The following is a 22,235-nucleotide window of genomic DNA, read 5'->3' as shown; positions in this document are numbered from 1 at the left end:
GACATTGGCAAAATTTTAATGACAGTACTCAAACTGTACAACAGTGGAGCAATGGCAATGCTGACTATACACAGTGTTTCTCCAGCCACTGCCCACACGCCAGTTTCATTTTAAAAACAAAGCTTATAAAAATGCACAATTCTCTCCCAAGATACTGTACACTATTCAGCAGGTTAAAAACTGAAAAAAAAACTTTCATTAAAAAAGTCATTGCACTATTTGTATACATCAGGGATAGTCTACATAATCATGTTCATCTAGAAAATATGTGCATTATAAACCATTTCCATGCAATGCAGCAATTCCTTATTTCAAAGGTGGTATAAAAAGACAACACAGCAGTCCTAACTACTAGAACACTTTATGTCAAACAAAACAAATGTGCATCATGATATTGAACGTGTTAGATGAATAAAATACAACAACAAAGATTCAAAAATATGCATTTTTTTTTGTTTCCACCAAGTGACTACAGTACCAAAAGATACAAGTAACGTGAAGTGTGTGTGCAGAAATCATATTAAGTCCCTCTTCACCTGCTTGTTTGTTGTGCTCACCCAAGACAGACTGCTATGTTTAAGATTACTGTGATGTCATTTCTGCATCTAAGAACTCTGTATCCAAACCCCTTGCAAGCTTAAGAGCATTGCTCCTATAAAATAGTGTATCTATTGCATCAAAGTATAAAGTGTGTTGCTTACAGTTTAAAAAAAAAAAAAAAATCTATAGAAAAAGTTTTGTTTCCCGTACAAAAATGCTGAAATTCTGTCAAGATATACATTTTGAGATGTGAAACTCGCTGCTTGATTGATGCTAGAGCAGCATGGGAGAAAGAAGCACCACCCAAGAGTGTTTTTGGTGTGAGTGCAGAGTGTCCTAGGTCGGGGGGGGCCCGTTGGTGTAGCGCAGCATGGGGTAGAAGGAGCGGGCGAAGTTGTTGGCCTGGGTGCAGCTGTAGTCTTCCTCAGAGGAGGGGATCATGCAAGCCAGGAGCAAAAGCAGCAGGAAGAACAACTGGAGAGGTAAAGCTGCTCGTAACACTCGGTAGAAGAAAGAGGGAGACCGAGGGTTTGCCTGCACAGCTTGTGAATGGCTTTCACTCCTGAAAAGGAGAAACGAAGAACAACAGGCACTTCAGGGTTTGAGTTAAACAAGTTGCTTTTACCCTGTTTTCAGATGCAAACTTAACTTTTCCCAGAAGGCAAAGAGACCATTCCAAATAGCTGTTGAAGCACAAAGGAAAGACATCATTTACACTGATGAAGCTCTTCTCTGCCCTGGATACTGAGATCTACCCTTTGAACAGGCCCCAGTGGACTGGGGGTTAAGTTCTCCCTTTGTCCTTCACAGTCTGTTTGTACCAAGTGGCTCTCAGGGGCAGGTTTCTTTTTCCAGGCATGCTGGTGGAATTAAAGGAGGATTTAAACCTAAAATATCCCCTACTTGGCAGAAAAAAATATTTTCTCAAGCCAGGGTTGCAACATCACTGCAGAGGTCCTGGAGCAGGAGTGCTAAAAGGAAACCATTCCCTAAGGAGCAGCCCAGAGCTGGTAGGTAGAGGGGACTCTACAGGTAGGCAGAAATCATCTCCACCCATGTGTCCACCTACAAGGAACAGCTGCCCATGTTTCTGCTGGCACACAGCTCATCTCTGCCATATTCACTGTTTATCAAGAGATCAGGCATATATAAAATATTACCTTATGCTGCTGCCATTCCTGCCATCAGCAGTTCTCCTGAGAGCCATCTGTTGAGAGAAATAGCTTTTAGTATCCAGGTTTCATAAAATACAAGGAATTTCTCTGACAAGACAGCTGTAGACTTTAAAGTCTGACTGTGAATGCTGTAGTAAGGTACATGGACCTAAAAGGTAAAATGATTATACTTGAGGAACTTCCACTCTAAACATGTCAAAATACACTATATGCTGATAGCAAAATAATAGAAAAAAAAAAAAACTTGCCTTCTTCACAGCAGGGCTGGATTTCTCTTCTTCTGGATTACAGACTCCTGAGTCCAAGTCATCTGGACTTAGCAGGAATGTTTTGGTATCCTGAAAGATAACACCACCTTCCTCTTTAAAATGCACATTCAAAACTGACAATAAATGAAGTGCAAAGAACCACCTTTCACTGCCCTCTGTAGGTGCACAGCCCACTGCCCCTTTACATGAGAATAACCAGTTCCCCAGAATAAAGAAATGTTTTACAGTGCCCAGCCTAAAGGAATTACAATGGAATGGGTGCATAGAGGAATTAACTTGGAAATATCTCTGACAGGCCTCAGGATAAGCAGTGGGTTCACTATTATGACCTTCAACTCCTATGTGTTCATTACACACTCCTAGCCTGATACTGGTTTGGATCACGCAAATTCAGGTTGGAAGGGACTTCAGGAAGTCCATCTAGTCCAATCTCTTGCCCAAAGACCTGACCAAAAGCCTTACTCAGAGCTTTATGCTCTCTGCTCTTCAAGCCCCTTGAGGACAGAGGCAGCACAACCCCTCTGTTATAATACTGTACTAGCCTACAGCCAGAACTGTTATTTTTTCAGCTTATCAAGGTGGAAGTACTTAAGTCAGTTTTTTTATAAATACCTTCACTCTTAATATGCTCTTTATTTTCAGTAAGGAAGATCCATGAATGAGTATTTAAATTCCAACTCACCATATTTCCTTGTATTGTTTTTAAGTCATGAGAGACTTGTTCAATCAGCTGTTTCAGTTTCGTTCCAATTACATGGACCTTCTCTTCCTCTTCAATGTAATCACCATCTGATTTCAGCAGCAGGTAAGCAGTGAGCTCTTGGAGGGAGTTTACATTAAGCTGTTGCTCCAGCAGCTCTTTCTCCAGTTGCTGAGAATAAACAAAAACCAGCAAACCAGAATGTTACCCTCAACTTTATGGATATTTTCCCAAAAGGAGGAACTCTGAAAGGCTTTAAAGAACAACACAACCTGCCTGAGAATCCACAAAGCACAGGAATGGTTATTACAGCTGCATAGGAAATGAAGTTCTCTTGAAGAGACTGGTTGTGCCTGTTTGAACTAACATTTCAAAATAGTTCTAGCAGCAGGTAATTCATATAGAGAAGTCATTAAATTTTGGAAATTGGAAGTCTTGCTCCAGCATAAAGACTGCTCATAAACAACTTTATTATGATGTGTAATTATGGACAAGTGCCTTGTAGATGCAGCAATATCTTGGTCCACTTCAAAAACTACCCACATGCCTGAGTACAGCAGGTCTGAGGACAGGCTGCAGATACTGTGAGACAAACATCCTGCTCTTCAGTGTGTGCTGAAAGCTGAGGTGCTGCAGTTAAGGCTACACTCACCATTAGCTCCTTCTGGCATTCCAGTATTGTATTTAGATCAGCATTAGGATCTGTGATTTGTGCTTCATTCCTCCGGCTTTCAGCACTTGCTAACCACAAGATTAGCTTTTGGCTCTGGTCATGGAAATCCTAGAGAAACAAAAAGATTGGCCCATAAGAGGAAAAACACCTTTGCAGTGCCTTCACCTACAAACAAAATGCCCATCCCAGATTAGACAGAGCCACCACAAATTGACAATTAGTGAGAGTACAGAAACCTATGTAGTAAAAGGGCATTATCCACTTGAAAGGTATTTTTACCAAACCGTTTCAATCCATCAGAGGCAACTTTATCAGGAAACAAAGCATCTTGGATTGTGAGTGACCATTCCACTGATGTGCAGGAAGTATCCTTCTGCCCTCTCCTCAACAGAATCCCAAAGAGTTTTCCCTTACAAGCTGGCATGTGGTATGTACCTGGCAGTGCAGTAAGGCTTGTTGTAAACCCTTCCTCCAGTTGTCCAGTGCACGAGTTGCTTTCTCCCAGTGCAAGTTGACCTTCCGAAGCCTGTTCTGCAGCTCCTTGAACTCTGTGCTGTCTGCTTTTTGGAATTCTTTGCTGCTCAGGTTAGCAGAAAGCAAGACTGCTTTGTAGCTGTCAAATGCTTTAAGCATGTCCTGGTAGAAAAGGAGGATTAGAAGTCTTTATGAATGATGAAAAACATGTTTATTTACAATAAAACCACACACTCAAAAGTATTACAGGTGTTGGAGAAGGATGTTTGAATCTGGTGGCTTTTCAATACTTCTAAGAAACATATTGAGGCAGGTTTATGTTTGGGGTTTTTTTAAAGCCAAAACCTTCACTTTGAAGAAAATAAGTGTGACTGGGCTTGTGCTTCTCCCTAAGTCACAGGCATTATGGCTTAATCCACATCTGCCTTTCAATTCCACTGAGCTGTCTCTTTCCCTGACATTTGGAGAAATACTCCCATTGATCATCACATGGTATTTTCTCCTAACTGATAAAGGTCTTGTCACCCCAGAATCCTAGAATAATGCTGACAGGGACATCTAGAGGTCTGTACTCCGTTCTCCTATTTCATATAGGACCAAATTCAAACTCAAAGGAGGATGCTCAGAGCCTCATCCATTTCAATTTTCAGTATCTCACAGGATGGAGGATTCCCCACCCCCTCTGGGCCCCTGGTCCCACACCAGACTGTGTTTGGAGGTTTGTTTTTTTCACAAACAGGACAGGACTGTTGGAGTACATTCCTTGAGCTTTTATTTCCACATCTTCATTACATGGTTGAGACAATAGAAAGATGGCAAAGCTCATGTACACCCAAAGACGTCTTTGCTACAGAACATTTTACAAACTTTTTAGTTATCAGTATATTGTTAAAGCTTACAGACAGTTGTTCTAGCCAATTACTAAAAGTACATGTACACCTGCTTCACACAACGCTTGCTTGTCTTATAAAAAGTCATTATAACTTTTTCTACTTTCAGACTTTGCAGCTGCAGCTAGCTCTGAGTTTTCTCTGCTCTTTCTGTTTCTAAGGCCTGCTTTTCCCAGCCTTCTGAATATCTCCTTACCTTTACAATTTCCCACACCAGACCACCCTATTGTGAGAAATTATTTTTCTTCTCTCTGGTCTCAGTTTCTGTCAGCCCATTTCTCTGACTTCTCAAGGACCCCCCAGAAGGCAGTCCTGCCTGCTTTCCTCCTCTCCTTTATAATTGCAGGGGGAATAATATGGAATTTGCAGTCATGGTCATATCATCTAACCACCTTTATGTTAACACTGACCCTATATTTCTGAAGGTTTTTTAAAAAAAAGAATGCCAAACAATACCTTCCTTGTACCCTCCAGTTTACAGTTTGAATCAAGGGTACTCATCTTTTCCAAGCTGCTCTTGCAGTAGGGAAGTTAGAGCTGCAGGATGAATCCCACAAACCATGAATCTCAGATTGCTTTTCCCAGCAGCCTTTCTATCCAAGAGTGTCAATCTCAAGATCTGAGTTCCACTTGTAGAAAACTGCTGGTCTAAATTACTTTTTTTCACCCATCAAAGGATCCTGTCCCCTTCTCCTCCAGGCAATAAAGTTTCCTTTAATATCAGACAAAGCAAACAGACTTCTGAACAGCAGTTAGCCACTCTGCAGGCAGACTGACTTTATCCTTATCCCAGGCAATTGGGATGTCCTGTCACCTCATGAAATTCACTTCTTAGAGCACACTGGCTCTTTTAACACCCCTCTAAAGCCAAACTGTCTGAAAATGGGATTTAAAGCCAGCTGGACTCCTCTTAAGCAGATGCAGAAGAGAGAAGAAGTGAAGCTCTGCTCCTTGAGGAAGTCAGACACCCAACTCCAGGCTGAAGGGAAACACCTCCCTCCACCTGGGAGGCACCATCAAACCTTTCCTGGGGCTTGGTGCCTAATCCAGACTGGCTGAAGGAATCAGAGTTAATCTTGCTGGAGTGCAGAGTCATTGGCCCTGGCCTAATAACTACTCCATGACATGTAGGCTTTCTCAGCATGCCTAGAAAATCCCTCTTCCCTTCTGCAGTGTCCTGTTTGTGAGCATCACCCCAAGGGTGACACCAGACTGACCAGCAGCCTCAGGGTGACTCCACACGGGGCAGCTGATGAGCACACAGGGATTTTGCACTTCCACAGATTTTAGGAACACTTGCTCTCTCAGACTTCAACCTGAGGCATTTCACTGCCTAAGGACCAGGGCCCCAGCGCTTACATGTGCCCTGCTAACCTGCTGGCTCATCTTGCAGAAACCACAGCTTTAGAGCAGATCTTTGTCAGTCTCCTGCTGGAATTACACCCTGCCCTTAATTAAATGAAAAAAAAAAAAAAAAAAAAAAAAAAGCAGCCTAAACTTTGCAGCCTGTAGACCTGGCTAATTTTCAATCTGTTTCTGATTTGCATAGAGGGGAATGGCACAAGGAGAAGATGTCGATATCACTGTGCAAGAAAACAGAAAGGGAGAAGTGGAGAGGTTTTTACTTCTGCCTGCCAATCTCTGTATATGAAGCCAGAAGCACCTTGCCTAAGACCCTCTTTAGCCCTCTTAGCTGAGAGCAGTTCAGTTCCCCTGTGGCACAGGAATTGCTATTGGCATCCATGCTGCCAACTGATCCTAGGAGAACACAGTGATTAAAAAATATCAGCATCTTGAAATCCCTCTTCTCAGTAAGCCATAACTTACTTTCAATTTCTTGACCTTTTGTTCCAATGCTTGCATGCTGGTTGGAAGCTTCACCTTTTGCAGCTCTTCCAGCTCTTGCTCAGTTTTATCAAGCCAAGCAGAGATGTCACTGAGGTCTGAGTCCAGCTGCTGCCACTGCTGCAATTTCTGTTTCATCCTAAGTTTATTTCTGAGGTCTTGAGCTTGGATGAGCTCCCACCTATCAATAATGCCTGCAAATCAGAGAAAAAAAACCCCAAACATTTAAATCTTCAGTAAAGGAAGGAGTGCATAAAACAGATGCAAGAAGTTTTGCAAGAAAATTATTCTCCATGCTACTTGAGACCAATTAACTGTTGTAATGTACTAGCTACTTGAGACCAATTAACTGCTGTAATGTATTACTGTTGTTCAACAACATCTTTTCTTGAGCTTCTGCAGTGTCTAAATTTCATATTGCTGGTCAAGTTATCCACATAGCAGTGTTACACAGAATTTTAATAACATTAATTGGAGATGTTTTAATTCACTTGGAAGAACAGACCAAAACTAAGGAGACAGAATTCAATGAGCCCAGCTGCGATTTGGTGAACACCAAAATTCAACATGGGACAAATATGGTCCAGCAATTAGGACCTGGGTTTGTGTTTTATGTATATGTGGAGCTGCTGGGGAGAGCCCAGAGGAAGCCACAAAAGTGATGAAAGGGCTGGAGTATCTCTCCTGTAAAGACAGGCTGAGAGAGTTGGGGCTGTTCAGCCTGGAGAACAGAAGGCTCCAGGGAGACCTTAGAGCCCCTTCCAGTGCCTATAGGGGCTCCAAGAGAGCTGAAGAGGCACTTTTGACAAGGGCATGGAGTGTTAAGACCAGGGATAATGGCTTTAAACTGCTGGAGGGCAGGTTTAGATTAGATATTAGGAAGAAATTCTTTACTGTGGCCATGTTGAGGCCCTGGCCCAGGTTGCCCAGAGCAGCTGTGGCTGCCCCATCCCTGGGAGTGTTCAAGGCCAGGCTGGATGGTGCTCTGAGCAAGCTGTTCTGCTGGAAGGTGTCCCTGCTCATGGGAGGGGGGTTGGATCTAGATAAGTTTAAGGTCTCTTCCAACCCAAGCCATTATAATGACTCTTAATGACTATTTCATCAATTCAGTGCTAAAGGACATGGAGATGCCACCTGTGTGATCAGTGACACTTTCTGAAAGCACATCTAAACCATTCTCAGGTTATTCCTATTCATCCCACATATGGGACACGACCTTGGACTATTTGTGAGACCAGAGAAACAAAGTAAGTGAGCTGCTGCATGTAGCTGCAGCCTTCTTTTTATCACATGATTTGCTTTTGTGACTGCAGTACAATGTGTTGTTACAATCTCAAGCACCTGAAACCAGGAATGAGGTCCTAAAAGGTCAAGAGAAACCAGCTCGCTGGTCTGTTTGCATGAAAGGACCACTGTAAAGATACTGAAGAACAGAATGCATTACCAGCTTTGAACAAACATTTCTGCAAATGGGAGCTGTAGCATCTTGTTATAGGGAGTACCAGTAACTCCACATAGCAATCTTACTTTAGACAGAACCTTTGGTTTGAAATCTGATTAGAAGTCCCTGAAGTGTTCAGTATCAGAGAAAAGTGAAATTGTTCCCATTTAGTACAAGCAGCAAAGAGACAGAAGTATGTTATGAAAGAAAAATCTCAATTCTGGCAGAAAATGTGAAAGCTCTGAACAGCACCCATGGGTTGGACAGAACCAGATGAGAAGGGAGCTTATTGAAACTTGGAAATTTGGCAAAATACATTATTTTTTTTTATTCCCAAATATGCTGCCTTTGTGCCATCTCTGCTTTTGTCTTCCCAGAGTCATAGGACAAACATCACAGCCCCAAAGCCACTCCTAATGCTCTGTACCTGACTGCTTCTCTGCTGCTGCTATATTCACAAGTTCTTGGTCATCTTGGGGCTCCTCATCGCTCATGCTGGCAGATGGAATTTTCTCCTTGCTGCTGCTGCTGCTTGCAGAGCTGAGCTGCTTCACCTGGAATGACATTTTGGTGGGTAAGCCCTGCAGGTTAACAGGATGTCAAAGTTCCAACATAATCTGTGCTACTCTGGGGTGGCTGGGCTGCTGCTGAGCTCTTACATATAAGATTTAGCACTGGGCTTCTGCAGCTTTGCTACCAGCTTACACTGGCTCTCTTTGCCTTTCCAGTAAACAAACACACACCATGGTGATGCCAATAACTACAAGAATGGACATGGCAAATTAATTGCTTTTGCACTACATGTACCAGACAATGTACAGTTGCTGGTGTTCTTTGTTGGATTGTGGGTCTTGGCAATATCGACTCTAAGACTGGATTAATGATCACAAAAGCAGCCAGATACCAGTACCACCCTGCCAGGAAGAGTGCTGACAATGGGTCCAGATCCACTGAGCCTGGCAGCTGCTGGTGAAGCCATGGCTGGCAAACAGCCACCAAGGCTGAGGCACCAATGGACAATAAGCCATTTTGGCACATTTTTCAGAGCCTAGAAGCAGATTAAATGGTGTGTTGCATATTAAGACTCTTCAAATTTGCTTAGGAAAGGGAAATATGTCCATAAGTATCAAGAGATTCACACCCTATCCTTTGCGGGGGTTAAATTCTCCTAGACTTGTCTTATGACAATAGAGGAAGGAAGTTCCTCCAGACCCTGACTGACCACGAGTCCAACCTGAGCCACCAGAGTAATGTCTAAGTTTGTGTGAAGTGAAAATTCTCCACCTCAACTATACTTTTCTTTGATGCTGGAGAAGAGAAGAGGGTGGAGTTAAACAGAACAACAAACAGACTCCGTAGTACAGGTTCAGTGCCCACAGAGCCTCCAACTCACATATTCTGGTTTATAGGGAGTACTTGTCTCTGGTCCAGACAACACATTTCCAGCCATCTCTGCCTGGTTATATCTGTGTTTCCTGCAGACTGGGCTACCCGGAGAATGCCAAGGATGAGCTTCTGAAACAGACTTTCCTGAAACAAATAAAACCAAAACCACACACCATGAGTGCAAGATCCCACCTCCACAAGGTAGCTGTTGCTTTGTATTAAGTTAGAAAGCGCTTTGAATAAAATGGCATCAAGTTATGGCATAAAAATGACAGTTTTGCAGCTTTCCTTGCAAAGCATGCACATTTGCAAAACATCAACAGTGTTTCAAAGGTAATGAGATGAGAGCCATGCAGTTATGGGACATTCTGTTTTCTTCTGGAAAATGCTTGAATACAGGTTAGAGTATTCAAAAAAAACCAAAAGACAAGGCTGCACCATGGTTTTGTAAAGTTTGCATCCCAACAATAACTATCACACATCTTCAACATGTCAGAGGGAACAAGTTAGACATGTCCTGGTTTGGAGAATGTTTGTTCTGGATTTAACAGACAGGACACACATAGTTCTGTCATGCACAAACCACAAAAAAATACTCGCAGAGTAGGAGCTACTGCCTTCAGTAGCTATACAACCAAAATTAGAAACAACCAAAAATTGATACTACCCAGAGCAAACCACCAAGAAAGAACCAAAAGACTTTGGATCAGTACAATGAAATGCACGTTAACCACCTTGGCATTTACCAGGCAAAAATCTAAATGGTGTGTTCTTGACTGCTTTTAATGTCCATGTGGATACTGCAGCGTAAGAACACCATGACAAGATGAGACATGGTGTCCACACAAGGCAGGAAGTCAGACATTACGTATGAGAGAGGTTGAGGAATATAGCGTGCAGCACAGGGAGATTGCCATGTTCAGACACATGCATTAGCAGGTGCCTACCAGAAGATGCTTTCAAAGTTTTTGTGGTCATTTTAAGATATGCCTCAGGGTTTTCAGTGATTTCTACATCTGAAAAAAGAATAATGTCATTTTCCTCACTATTCAGTATCTTCCAACTATTAAAAACAACGGAAACAATGAAGGACAGCAAAGACAAAGAACAAAGTAAGTGGTTGGTATCATTTTCTAACGCTCTTATAAGGCTTCTAAAACCTTCTTATGTTTCTAAAAACAAAAGCTTGGTTTAGACAGTACCATTTCCTTCATCTAAAAGATGAGTCTGCTCACATCTATAAATGGTACTTGAAAACCAACCAACAATGTGGGAGCAAGACTTCAATCCCCCTCCCTTCCCACAAAGGGACATCCTCCAGCTGCTCCACATCAAACCAAACTGCTGGGCACTGGTTCTCACCTGACAGTGCACTGTAATATGTTGCTTCTTCATCATCTTCATGAGAGGAAGAACCTCCCACATCACCTGTGTGATCCCACTCAAGTGGGATGGAGTCAACGCTGACAGGGGTCTCACAGCCTGATCTCTCATGGCCCTGAGTTGGGGGCATAAGGTGGCAAAGGGACTGTGCCGATGAGGGTCCCTCGGTGATGGCTTTCTTATGCCAGGGATCAGTCTGGATTTCTCTGGAGTCTTCTTGATCTGTCTCATTTTCAGAGTTATCTTTTTCATCATCCAATCCCTACAAATAAGTAATTAGTGCATATTAATAAGATTTACAAGAGATCTTAATGAGATAATGATTGAACCACACTGTACTACTGAAGACAGTTTTGTGATCAGCTGCAGCAACCATGTACCTAAAATTAAAGGGAGACATAATTTCTGCCTTCTTCCTTTTTTGCCAAAACCAATCCTCACATCAGCAGCTACCTCTCCTCTTTCAAGGCACTCCACCAGCACCATAGCATCTCTCCAGTTTGCAGGAGGAATATCCAGTTCCAAATGGACTTTAAAAGGTCAGGAGTGAACAGCTACTTGTTCATGTTTCTTCCTCTACCTGGCTTTCTAACAGACATTCTTTATTTTTGAGGCCAAGCAAACTGAGAATCACTTGAAAGTTCCCAGGGAAAAGCGAAGTGCATGCTGTTCCCTATTTAGGGCTCTCACAACAAAGTGGACAGATGGAGTGGACAAACAAATACATGAAGAGGTATTCTAAGCACATTATTGATGGTAAGGAAAACAAAGTGATATTAAAAACACCAAAAAAGGTTCTGAAGCCTTCAAGCCACAGCTATATAGTTCTGAACCTTACGAACAACCTCCACACTATTATCCAGATTCTGCAGATGGAGAGGCATGAAAGGATTGACAACAAAGATTTAGCAAGACTTGGGACATCTACTGCAGAGCTCCTGAGCCCTTGGAGCTCAAAACACTCAGTCAAGCTGCTAGGAATAAGCAATTGCAATTCAAAAACCAAAATAAGCATTGCAATTCAAACACCAAAATATTGTCAAAACATTGAAACAACTGTTGCTCCTTACAGGATCCCTTGAAGTCAGTCTTTGATGGAATCGGGCAACTCGCCCAAACACCTCCTGACAGTATCGATGAAGCTCTTCCAATTCATCTTCAATCAGGATGGCATCCAAAGGTTCACTCTTCTGAATCAACTGCTCCCCAAAAACGATTAGCTGATCAATCTTATTGGTGTTTAACGTTATTTCCTGTTGGAAACCCTATTTGGAACATACAAGAAAAATAATTACTTCTCCATTGGCCCTTTCTAACCTGAGGTTTGTCCCTGTTTTCTAGCTCATTGCAGTGAAAGACAAGCAACAACTGACATTGTTGTCTAATTTAATTTGGCAAATATCTTTTTATTCAAGAGGTCCAAAGGTTCATTTTATGAGCAGAATTACAGTTCTAAATGAAGTGGCATTCTCCACCCATGTGTACATCAGTATGGCTGCAGTGTCCTGAACCTGCAGGGGATCATGATACAAGAATTCAGCTAATCAGAGATTATTCTTCTGTTGGTACACACAATATTTTTCTCAGTAGCCAAGAAGTTGGTTTGGTTGCTTGGACCTCCAGCCTACACAACAGTAAATCTACATCCCAAATCACTAACAGTGCAAGAAGAAAGGATAAATGAGCATATAGTGTAGGAAAGAACTAGTATATTCCTTAGAATTACTGCACATTCCTGATGTCTGATTTCTATTGAAATCCCACTACAGACATCAGTTCTGAGGAGAGATTGTACTGTAATGCCAATTCAAAAAAAGATTTGCACCAGAAAATAATGCCTGAATTTAGGAATGTAGCTCTTACTGCTATGCAGTATCTGCTGCTTTCCAGGCCAGATACCACTGTCACTGACACGTGTTGTCAGGAGAAAATGGCAGGACAGAACTGAGACTGAACACTGAGCCTGAATCTGAATTAATAATGCACAGCTTAATCTTGATTCAGACACTATGTCTTAACAATTACTGCTGTCTTCAAACAAATATAGTCCTACAGAGATGTGGTGGCTATTGTGAAGTTACAGAAAATGAATGATTCTTTCAGGCAAGGGCAGCCCAACAGGATCACTGGGCTATAGTAAACAACTGCTTCAGAAGGATACGTACATTTAACTGGCGCATTTTGTCATCAAAGTTACTTTTTGAGAAGTGTTCCACGTTTGTCAGCTGTAGGTCCATTTCTGTGAGCCAGACAAGGATGCTTTCCCTTGTCGCCTCAAACTCATCTCTCCGATTGGTGAAGTGCTGGATGCAAAAAAGGAGCCAGTGTTACATGACTTCAGCTACTAAAAGAGACAAGTCACAGGAGCTCTCTGAAATCAGTGTTTTATTTCAAAACTCCTGTTCACCTTAAAGGCCATCAGGACACAAACAGCAGCATGCCATGTATAAAACCTGTCCTCTTCCTGTACGGATGCTAGAACAGTGCCCTGTATTAGCACACTATTTGTACAGAACAGGGAGTAAAATTTTAGCAGTTCAAGATGCTTCTATAAAATTACATCTTTGAGTCCACACATTCCATCTCCCACATCATTATACCAGCAACAGTTACTTGGACTGAGGCTTAACACCTACTTTGTTCTAAACTTAAAACAGAGATAAACAAAGGAAGCAACCCTCATCTCTAATTAAAGTAATTAAAAGTATGAGATTAAAATCAGTTTTTACTGATTTTACAATGCAGAGGCTGGATCATGTATTAATTACACCACGCCAGTGTAATTAATGCACTGTGTGGCATGGCATGTCCCACAGAAGCTGCTAACAGACATGCAGCTTGCTTGTTCTCATGGGTGGATTTACTTTTCAGAAAGGGGATCATGTAACAGCCCAAATATGACAACTTGTAGCTGCACAGATCAAACCCCATCACTGCTCTCACTGCCTCATCCACTGATTTTGGGGAGCTAACAGTTTTTCCTGTCAGTTGCTTGCAGCACTGCTATATTTAACAATCTGGCAGTGACAAGTTTCCCCCAGGGCACAGCACAGAGTATCTACCCAGAGATCAGTTTAATTGATGAGCAGGATACTTCTTTGAAATACATGCTTCAACAACATTCCTCATCAGGCAGGCAGCACAGCAGGAGCTGCTTTCTATCACACCTCCATCTTTAATGCCTTGTTGGTGAATCACAACTTGGCACAAAGTAGAGTTGAGTTGGAAACTCCAAACCATATTGGCACTTGGGGCCCTTTTGTCTCTCTGTCTCTTATCTATAGAAAGGTGCAAGTGCATGAACACATCCACCCATTACAAGTGGGAAAGAGGAGCAGTGAGTATTGCAACTGATCTCTCAAAATCTGCACTCTTTCTTTTTTTAAGCTTTTCTTCAGCTACTAAAAATCAATCTAGCAAGGTGAGGTTTATGCCATGTACTCAGTGACCCTTCCAGAGCTGCCCTGCTATGCCAGTAGCTCAGGACAGAGAGAGTTGCTCTGATGTAGGCCTTGCTCATGGGTAATTCCTGCAGAACCCTGCTGTTGGAACCCTGGATGACGAGAATTTTAAACTTTCTGTGCTGAAAGGCACAGACCCACAAGAGAATACTACATTTGACCTGAGGCTGTGGAGAAGGCTTCCAAAATGGATTAACAGCACTGGGATTACAGCTGTGTAGTTTGATTAAAAGTGTGTAATGTCACTAAGTAGAAAACTTAAGAGTTTAAAGTTTTAGAATATAGTAATATATATAGAGAGCAAGATAGAAGTTTTAGAGCAGAGGCTAGTCCTTGTTCTTAATGAGTTTGGGAAGTATTTTGTAATTGGACAAAATAGTCTGCATTGCAGACTTCCAGTGATTAGTTATTGAGTTAAAACTGAAAATAATTTAAGTGTGATTTCTTAATTAAATAGTTTAGCCTTAAAAGACCTTATAAGGAAAGACAGTTAGCCATTTTGTAGCTTGTTAGTAGAATGCAGTAAAGCTCACCACTTGTAATATAAATGAAAATAATAAACATCTAAGTCTGAACATGAAATACCATTTCCAGCACTTCAACCCCGACCTTGACAGAAGCAAAAAAAAAAAGAAGCTGAAAACCAGCCCCCTGCAAGCGCTCCTCACTCCCTCACCCCACCCTGCCACTACCTTGAGCCTCCTGAGAATGGAAGCAACTCTTTTCTGGAGGTTATCCCAGCGCTGGTTCCCCTCGTGCACCATCTGTTTGAGCTTGCTGGCCGAGTCGGTGCGGTTCTCGCGGGCCAGGCGCCGGTACTGCTTATTGATCAGCTCCAGCTGCGTCAGGCGCTCGTGGATCTGCCGCTGGAACGCCTGCAAGGCAAAGCGAGGAGCTCATTCCCTGGTAACAGTCAGGAAGTGGATATTATCCACCAAGAGAGATGTTGCCCTCCCCCTTAAAAACAGACCTTCCAACTGCAAAACTAAATCCAGATTTTAAGACCCATATTTTAAACCATCTGCTCAAACTTAGCTCACTAGGAGAAGAAAGAGAAGAATAAATATCACGCTACAAAAGTCTCTTGCCTATAAAAAGCAAGGCTTTAAACTTTTAAGTGTCTATTCAGAGCATTGTATTCTCCACATTAAAAAAAATTCTGGAGACAAACAGACATCTAGCAGCTGCACACTCACCAAATTATTTATGTTCCCTATACTACCAATGCCAAACCAGTGTTTTCCAGAGACTAAGGCATTTTGCACAAACAATATGTACTCAGCAGCCTGATGCCGAGCATAAAAAAGGCAGTTAAAAAATTCACCTCAAATTTCTTCAGCTCCTCTTTTGCATGTGTGTACAAGACCTCTGAAGAATTAGGCCTAGCTGCTATATTTTCAGATGCTTTTAGCCAATCTTCAAAGCGAGAATAGTCATCCAAAAACCTCTGCCACAGACGCCAGGTTTCCTCGATTCTGAGAGAGCAAAAACAGAAAGGTTTTATCACAAGCTAACTATCAACTCTGGATTCTTTATTCCTCCTCCAAATTCAGCTTGTGGCAAAAGCTACAGCATTTCCTCAAAACGCTGCCACAGGTTTCTGCAGGATAAGAATAGGAGACATACTTCATTCGCCTTTCCATGGACATGGCACAGATATTTCTCCACCGTCTGTCCAAGCTCCTGGTGGTTTGCTGGATGGAGTCACACTCTGTCTCATTAGCACACGCATCTGAGTCGTGTAGCAGGACGTCACAGATGTTAAACACGGACTCCACGCCCGCTGTGTGCTGCTCTATGTCTCTCTGCAGGTCCTGCCAGTGGCAAAAGAATAGCGTCAGTGGAAGGAAACATACAGTGTCAGTGGAAGGAAACATACAGTGTCAGTGGAAGGAAACATACAGTGTCAGTGGAAGGAAACATACAGTGTCAGTGGAAGGAAACATACAGTGTCAGTGGAAGGAAACATGCCCGGCTACATCTCACCCATGCCCTTTCAAAATGCTGCAGAGGATGGGGAAAGAGTAAATCCCGTGTCAGGAAAAGCTGATGTAGCTTTAAAAAAAGACTTGCAGGATGAGGTGTGCATCTGACACAGGCAAGGAGAGAACCAAAAGGGGTTGTCCACCTTTGGTGTCTCAGTCTAAACTCAATCTTCTCATTAACAGTCTGGACAATTTAAATGTGCATTCAAAATCCAAACCTTATCTATACCATAAATAAATTCTTCTTAATTTTGACAGCACAAGATGATTGTCTCATATCAGGTTACTACACTGAAAGACTTGTCAGAGAACTCCTAGTGCATTTTAGTGACTGATCACAGGCTGCAGCATGAAACACAAACACAGTACACAAGTACCTGGTGTTACATTACTTTTCTTAATCCCTCTTGTAGGGCTCCTGTTCTGACAGACTGTTTTAAAGGATCTGGCAAAGACCTTTTGTCTAATCCACACTACAGGTTTCTTTTCCAGAGCCTGCACCACCATGACAGTCTGGCCTTTCAACCTGTACCCATCACTATGCCTGAAGTCAGTGCAATTGAAAGACAAAAAAAGCCTTATCTAAATATTTCTTATTGAAAAGGTAGATCTGTACCATGCGACCAGCTTTAAATATTAATAAAATGACAATAGCCACTACAATGCCATTTTTCAACCCATTTCTGGCTTTTCTAATGAAGGATACAGAGACTTTTGCTTGAATAACACTAGACCAACAAACACAAATGAGTATTTTCCTAACAAAAGTGAACTGGAGGTCCCATTAAATGGTAGTTACTGATTTCAGTCAACAGATGAAGCAGAATTGGTTTTGCTCTAGACTTCACAAAAAACCCAAACAAAATAAAATAAATAAATCCCTCCGAAATAGACACAGCTTGTAGTAAATACAAAATGAGTTGAAGGAAGATTTTTCCCAGAAGTCAACAAGCTGCAAGGAGTTGAGGATCACTCAGTGGGTACATAGGTACCTGAATCAAGGGCTGAGCCATAAAATACAGCTTTTGGGATTTGTAGTAATGAACAGCTTTAAGGAACGTAGAAGTGAAATTCCTTACATAGATGAGACTGCCAGGAGGAGACCCAACAGAATTTTTTACAGGTTACTAAGGATTCACATATTTACTGAGCAAGATGCATCAGTGTCTTTTCAACACAGGCTCCACAGCTGGGAGCAGGCTCTGCCACACTACTGGTACCTGGGGAGTGTCTTCTGAATTCATGAAATTCCACTGGATTTACAGGTGTATTAGTGAAAATGAGACTTCTGATCACAGACTACAAATTAATTCTAACTTGCACTACGATAATGTTGCTGACACGACCTCATTGCTTCAGGCCATGCCTGGGTTCATGGAAGAGCCTAGACAGAATCCTTGCTGTTTTCCAAATGACCTGACTGCATTAAGTGAGACAAACATAACAAACTAAGGGAGAGGGTGAGGAACATACATGGAGCCCCAAGAGGTTCCATTCCTTCAACTCTGCATAGCATCGCCCAAAGAGCTTTAACAGACTACACACTACTAGATTTTGGCATTAGTGAAACACCTTTGCAATCTTAAAATTAATATTATTCATGTTGTAATCTTCATCCTTTAATTGAACAAACATGCCATAAAACACCTCTGTGGATACACAAGGCTTTTAAATTTCATTATTCAAGACTGCACAGGTAAAGCTTTTCCAGTCATGGATGTCAAATAAAAAAAGCCTGTAGGGCATATTTCTCACCATTCTTTGCTCTTGCTGAAATAATTGTTCAGCTAAAACCAGGAAAGATCTTTTTACTTGTCTCATTAAGACAAATGTTTCACTAATGCAGAACAACAGCAGCTTTTCTTTTTACTGTGGTCTTTTTAGTCAGCATAGTCTTCTCATACTCAGCCTGCTAAAAAGCTACTGTAGACAGACTCTAGAGGTGCCTAGAGGTCTGTATTTAAAAAAAATAACATCCAAAAAAATTAAGCAGTTAGTAGCTCTGAGCAGCAAATGATGGATCTTGCAGCCAGCTGTAGCTTGAATGTTCATAATAAAAATAAATTAGTTTGGATACAATTCCTTTGTGCTCCATGCTCTGCTCTGCCTGGCAATTTATCACAGCCTTTGAGAATGCAGAAGGTTTGAATGAGAAGAAAATATTTCTTTGTTGTTTACATGACCATTCACAATGCAGATGAAACCATGAGAGGTGCTGGGCCAAGGCTTCTGGTGTTTGACCAGCTCCTGCAGAGCAGTCAGTGGGAGCCACCTCCAATCCTGTCACAGAGGAGCTGGCCCTTCCTGTGATATTTGGGACACGAGTAAAAGGACAGCCATACCAACCAGAGAACAGAGTCCCCAGGTCTGGGTCACTCAGGGATCCTTAGACACAAAAGCAGAAGCCAGAGAGAGACGATGGAAAGGATGGGAAGGATACCAGTAAGTGTTCCTAAAGGCAGATGCCATAAAGCTTCCAAGCTTCAAAACTTGACAGACTTATTCTTGATCTTTAGTTTTTGGGCAAGTATTGCTGTTTAATACAAAAGCCAGATGACAGCCAAACACTTAGAACCTGGTCAGACTTACAGCACAGCCCTGAGCAAAGGATGACTCCACCTGCAAGTCTGTACTTTTCCTTGCCTGGCTGTTGGCTAGAGAAATTTACTCCAGGACTATCCAACTCCTAAGATCCCCTGGTAAGCCACTGCCTTGGATGAATGCCCACCAACACCCAGCAGTGTGAGGTTGGTTCACACTTGTTGTCTCAGCAGGATTCACGCGCCAGCTCCCCAGCCCTGAGGGCTCTTCAGAGCCTGCCTCTGATCAAACCTCAGCCAAAGGTGTGTCCGCACAAATCCACCTTCCAAAGCCCAAGCATCCTGCTCTGCCAAGCTTGCTCTGCTATCTGCAAGGAAGGGACAAGAACTAGAGCCAGTGAGGGCAATGCATCAAATCCCATCTCTTTGCAGAGAGCAGCATTCATGCCTTGTCAGTCGAAGTCATCCTCATGTACTCTGCCCACTGTCTGTGCCCTGCCTAGTCCTCAGGAACTGCTGTATTTTGCATGTTTTCTTGGGTCAAGGGGGGCAGAGAGACATGGGGGCAATTCAACACAATACTGCAATTACTGCAAGCAAATAAAACTTTTCCATGTAATGCATCTTGGCAGGAACGCACCATGCAAAGCAAACAGCCAGAAGGGCTCGCTAGAGAAAAGAAACAGGTGATTTTATACCAGGACCAATCAGCAGCATTTTAGCTCATTTACTCTGGCTGCTGCTATTTCCCACCTGCTGTTCTGCCAGTCTCTTCTGGATTTCTTGGTCATCACAGATGTCATAAACAACAGGCTTGGAAAGCTCAGACTCAATCCGGGCCAACCAGGTGCGAAGGTTACTCATGTTTTTGTCCAATAGTTGTATAAAAGCAAATGTTTCCTTCAGTTTCTTCACCCTAAGTAAACCAGGAAGAACATTTTGTTACAAAGATGGTCAATCAGTGGAAAGGATGTTGGCAGGAGGTGATGACAGGCATGGCTTTATGAAGCCATGTCACATCAAACTGCTGCCTGTAAATCAGAGCTGTGTTTTAGTCAAGATCTACCTAAATTGGCTCAGCAGACCCCTGCTCTACAACTGCAAACAGGTCTTAGGTTAAGGCTTTAATGAAACTGTATAAGCAAGGTGAATTTTCATCTGCTACGGAACACTGGACGTTCTTCTAAGTGGAAAACTGTACCATTATTTGACACAGTTAAACTGAAGTGGGTATCTATGGTTTGATTTTCCTGCTGTGGATTTTGCTCAGTGTCATCTTTAGCAACCAACCGGCTCACACTAATCAACAGGGAACCACTCTGCAAAGAGAGGCAGAATCTGCACAAACCACACCACAAACCAGTCCAACACCCTGGAAAAATCACAGAATCACAGAGTGGTTTGGGTTGGAAGGGCCTGAAAGATCACCTTGCTCCAACCTGCCATGGGCAGGGACACCTTCCACTATTCCAGGTTGCTCCAGGCCCCATCCAGCCTGGCCTTGAACATTTCCAGGGATGCTTCTCCAGGCAACCTCTGCCAGGGCCTCAGCACCCTCTGGATGTTGACAGGAGAGAAGAAGGCCTGAACAACAGCTACTATAGAACTGGTAGCATCACAACATTAAAGCTCATCTAAACACCACACAAATATGCAGAGATATGCCAGACTCTCCTGACAAGTGAAAAATTAAAAAAAACAAAAACAAAACAATCCTGATAGGGGAGAATATCAAAATGGCCAGGGAGACTTGTGCAGTGGACAAGCAAATAAACCATTGAGATCATTTACTTTTCTTGTAGCTGTTTGTAGCACAGCTCTCAGAGAGACTTTTTTTTACTTCCAGCCTTAGAAGCATATTTCCATGTCAAGCCCCCATATCAGCCCCTCAAATTACACAAGTAGCATGCCTTTATATTTTGGCAAATTTGTCTCCATGTGTTGGAGGAATATCTGGTGAACTACCTCATTGGTACCAATTTTTTCTTGAAATTCTCATTTACTGCAATTCCCAACAAAAATTACTAAAAAGGCAACACCAGGGTGACGCTTATCTCTTCAGACTTATTTCAGAGCTTGTCATCTAGACCTTGGTAGATAATGGAGGAAAAAAAAAATCATTAGTTGTATCAGACCTGTCTTGAACATCCAGATCACAAGATGAGATGAACTGTACCAAAAAGCATGTATTTATCCCCATGAAATGCAATGGTCTACCCTGCAGTTCTATAAATATCAACACTGCAGACTCTTAAAGTCAGATGAAATCATTCCACCCATGTCCTAGGGAGAACCCACTTCTTAGCCAGCATTGCTTCCCTGTGCTGGTCTCCTGAGCTCTAATTATGTTCTTGTGCCTTAGAATCAACTTTTGAACCTTGTATGTGATTTCTAAAATGCAAACTTACAAATTAAACCTTTAGCTACTGCCTAGTCCAACAACTATCAAGATGAGCCTCAATTGTTTAAGTCAAGTGCAGTACAAGAAGTTAAGTCTGCATTGTGGAAAGGCTGAAACATTTCCCATTCATTGGCCACAGTGCCTGGGAACTGTCACCACATAAACAAAACCAGCAGTGGGACTGCAAGGACAGCTTATACAAGGGGCTCACTGCATGTCCCCAAATGCAGGAACTGTTGAGGGGTCTGAGTTGAGCCCCAATGTACTTGGCAACACAGGTCTTGTGGAAGTTGGGACTGGGGAAGGGTGAGGGATGTGATCTCATGTAATGCAGGCAGGGATAGATTGCTCCAAGGCAGAAGTGCCCACACAGGGCACCTGGACAGTTTCCTGGCCCACTGTGCTGCCTGCTGCTGAACTATCACGGCAAGTTTTAGAGGAGAGTGGTCCAAACTGTCTGTAATGAATGGCTTTTGCAACTGCCTGATGATACAATGACAGAAGATACGCAGGACACCTAATCCATAATGAATATGCCACCCTGTAAGCAACAACTGATCTTATTAACAACCTTAAGGTAACCAAAGAGGATACACACGTCAGCCAGACACTTGATTTAAGGTAAAGCACTTATGGAGGAGATATGGGAATGATCCTGCTGGATTTGCTCAGTCGTATTGTTTACAGAGTAAGGGCAGAAAATTTAGGGTCTCATATGGATTAGCAGCATGGAAAGCCTCCCCCACCTCTTGTCCCAGAAGCACCAGGCAGTACTTTCAGTTGTTTTACAAGGAGGGCGAGAAGAACACAGTCCTACACTGAAGCTCCTGGCAGGTATTTAGCAACTCTGCACTCTCCAAAAGTAAAATTAGTATTGTCTGACTGATGTAAGCCTGCAAGCCAGTCTGAAGGATTTGGCACAAGTCCATGGTACACCTTGTTCCTGCCTTGCACCTACAAAGCTGCTGACACTGGTGCAAAGCACCTGCCTCTGCCCCTTTACATGGGCTCTGTCTTCCACTGCTGCAGCTGATTGAGAGGAAACCAGGGGATGACAAAAGTATTTAGCTGC

General features: G+C 42.5%; 1 protein-coding gene across 1 annotated transcript in view; it reads right to left on the bottom strand.

Moving 5' to 3' along the window:
* SYNE2 (spectrin repeat containing nuclear envelope protein 2) overlaps nucleotides 1-22,235 on the bottom strand; it is a 158,916-nt gene continuing 136,681 nt past the window's right edge. Inside the window, exons 101-117 of the mRNA XM_053980791.1 lie at nucleotides 19,516-19,678; nucleotides 15,864-16,051; nucleotides 15,562-15,712; nucleotides 14,930-15,112; nucleotides 12,942-13,079; nucleotides 11,847-12,041; nucleotides 10,756-11,038; nucleotides 10,341-10,409; nucleotides 9,401-9,537; nucleotides 8,435-8,561; nucleotides 6,549-6,760; nucleotides 3,793-3,993; nucleotides 3,337-3,465; nucleotides 2,667-2,855; nucleotides 1,964-2,053; nucleotides 1,701-1,747; nucleotides 1-1,102 (exon numbers count right to left, since the gene is read on the bottom strand). Of these exons, the coding sequence (XP_053836766.1) occupies nucleotides 877-1,102; nucleotides 1,701-1,747; nucleotides 1,964-2,053; nucleotides 2,667-2,855; nucleotides 3,337-3,465; nucleotides 3,793-3,993; nucleotides 6,549-6,760; nucleotides 8,435-8,561; nucleotides 9,401-9,537; nucleotides 10,341-10,409; nucleotides 10,756-11,038; nucleotides 11,847-12,041; nucleotides 12,942-13,079; nucleotides 14,930-15,112; nucleotides 15,562-15,712; nucleotides 15,864-16,051; nucleotides 19,516-19,678 (2,728 nt within the window). The 3' untranslated portion in view covers nucleotides 1-876. The remainder of the gene's footprint in view (nucleotides 1,103-1,700; nucleotides 1,748-1,963; nucleotides 2,054-2,666; nucleotides 2,856-3,336; nucleotides 3,466-3,792; nucleotides 3,994-6,548; nucleotides 6,761-8,434; nucleotides 8,562-9,400; nucleotides 9,538-10,340; nucleotides 10,410-10,755; nucleotides 11,039-11,846; nucleotides 12,042-12,941; nucleotides 13,080-14,929; nucleotides 15,113-15,561; nucleotides 15,713-15,863; nucleotides 16,052-19,515; nucleotides 19,679-22,235) is intronic.

The sequence above is a fragment of the Vidua macroura genome, chromosome 6, assembly GCF_024509145.1.
Source record: "Vidua macroura isolate BioBank_ID:100142 chromosome 6, ASM2450914v1, whole genome shotgun sequence".
NCBI classification, from domain to species: Eukaryota; Metazoa; Chordata; class Aves; order Passeriformes; family Viduidae; genus Vidua; species Vidua macroura.
This window is presented reverse-complemented; position numbering and strand designations above follow the sequence as displayed.